Genomic DNA, 1,096 nt, shown 5'->3' with positions numbered 1-1,096 from the left:
GTCAAATTAGCACAGGGAGGGAAACCTGAATTCTGAAGAAGTGAGGTCTGATCCAATTTTACACGCAGTGGTTTGAATCGATACTGTCGACGGCGATGCGGAAGAGATGCGCCGACGAGAAGCAGCTGGTCCAGCTCAAGTTCGGCCTGCCGGACTGCCAGCCTCAGGCCCTGTTCGCGCTGTGCACCGGTGCCTCCTCCGACCCCACGGTACGTACGTGCACCCTGACGCCGCCGCCACCATACTTGACTGATCTCCTCGAGGCCTGAGCTGAGCTCCGGCGTTGCGTTGCGCTGCAGCTCAAGGTGTACACGGCGAAGAACGTGACGGAGGAGCTGGAGCGGGCGAAGCGGGAGTTCCTGCAGGCCGGCGTGGTGGTGCGGAAGTCGAGGAAGGTGTTCCTGCCGCGCCTCGTGGAGCGGTACGCCAAGGAGGCCGGCCTCCCCGTCGGCGATGGCATCCTCGCGTGGGCGCGCGACAACTTGGACGGCCGGGCCGCGCAGGAGGCAATCCAGCGGTGCGCCGCCGCCGCCGCCGCGGCAGGCGGCCGGCGCAGGGCGTCGCAGGCCTTCGAGTGGCTCCCGTACAACGCCAGGTTCCGCTACGCCTTCGCCAGGAGCATGGTCGACAAACAAGCCGCCGCGGTGCTAGCCTAGATTGTTCTCGCCTTCCTAGTTGCTAGCTGCTGCAGCTGCAGCTGCCGAGTACTGGTGTATCTATATATATATATATATATATATATATATATATATATATATATATATGACAAATTTTCCCTACTACCGGGTGTAGTTACTCCCACTTATGTTTCATACGTTTTAGGTAGTATCTATCATATCGGAGAGTATGTACGCGTAGTATGTAGTATATAAGAATGTTTAGGTAGTATATATACTACTTTTTTTGGTAGTATGTATCATATTTTGCGCATACTCTATTTCACGTATAAATATGTACGTATTTCACAAATACAATAAAATTATGACCTCACTTACAATTTTTTCATACAAATCACTTGGGAGTATCTTAGATATAGTATATGAACATACTAAAAATAATAAAGTAGAGTATATACTACCACATGATAGTATATGAG

At 51.6% G+C, this 1,096-nt stretch overlaps 1 protein-coding gene across 1 annotated transcript; it reads left to right on the top strand.

Moving 5' to 3' along the window:
- On the top strand, nucleotides 1–979 carry LOC123184567 (uncharacterized). Its single transcript, XM_044596662.1, has 2 exons — nucleotides 1–209; nucleotides 300–979. Exons 1-2 carry the CDS (start codon nucleotides 96–98, stop codon nucleotides 654–656), a joined length of 471 nt encoding a protein of 156 aa, XP_044452597.1. The 5' UTR covers nucleotides 1–95; the 3' UTR covers nucleotides 657–979.
- Nucleotides 980–1,096: the final 117 nt, after the last annotated feature.

This window comes from Triticum aestivum, chromosome 2A, assembly GCF_018294505.1.
Source record: "Triticum aestivum cultivar Chinese Spring chromosome 2A, IWGSC CS RefSeq v2.1, whole genome shotgun sequence".
Lineage (NCBI taxonomy): Eukaryota > Viridiplantae > Streptophyta > Magnoliopsida > Poales > Poaceae > Triticum > Triticum aestivum.
The sequence above is the reverse complement of the archived record's forward strand: the minus strand, read 5'-3'. Positions and strand labels throughout refer to the sequence as shown.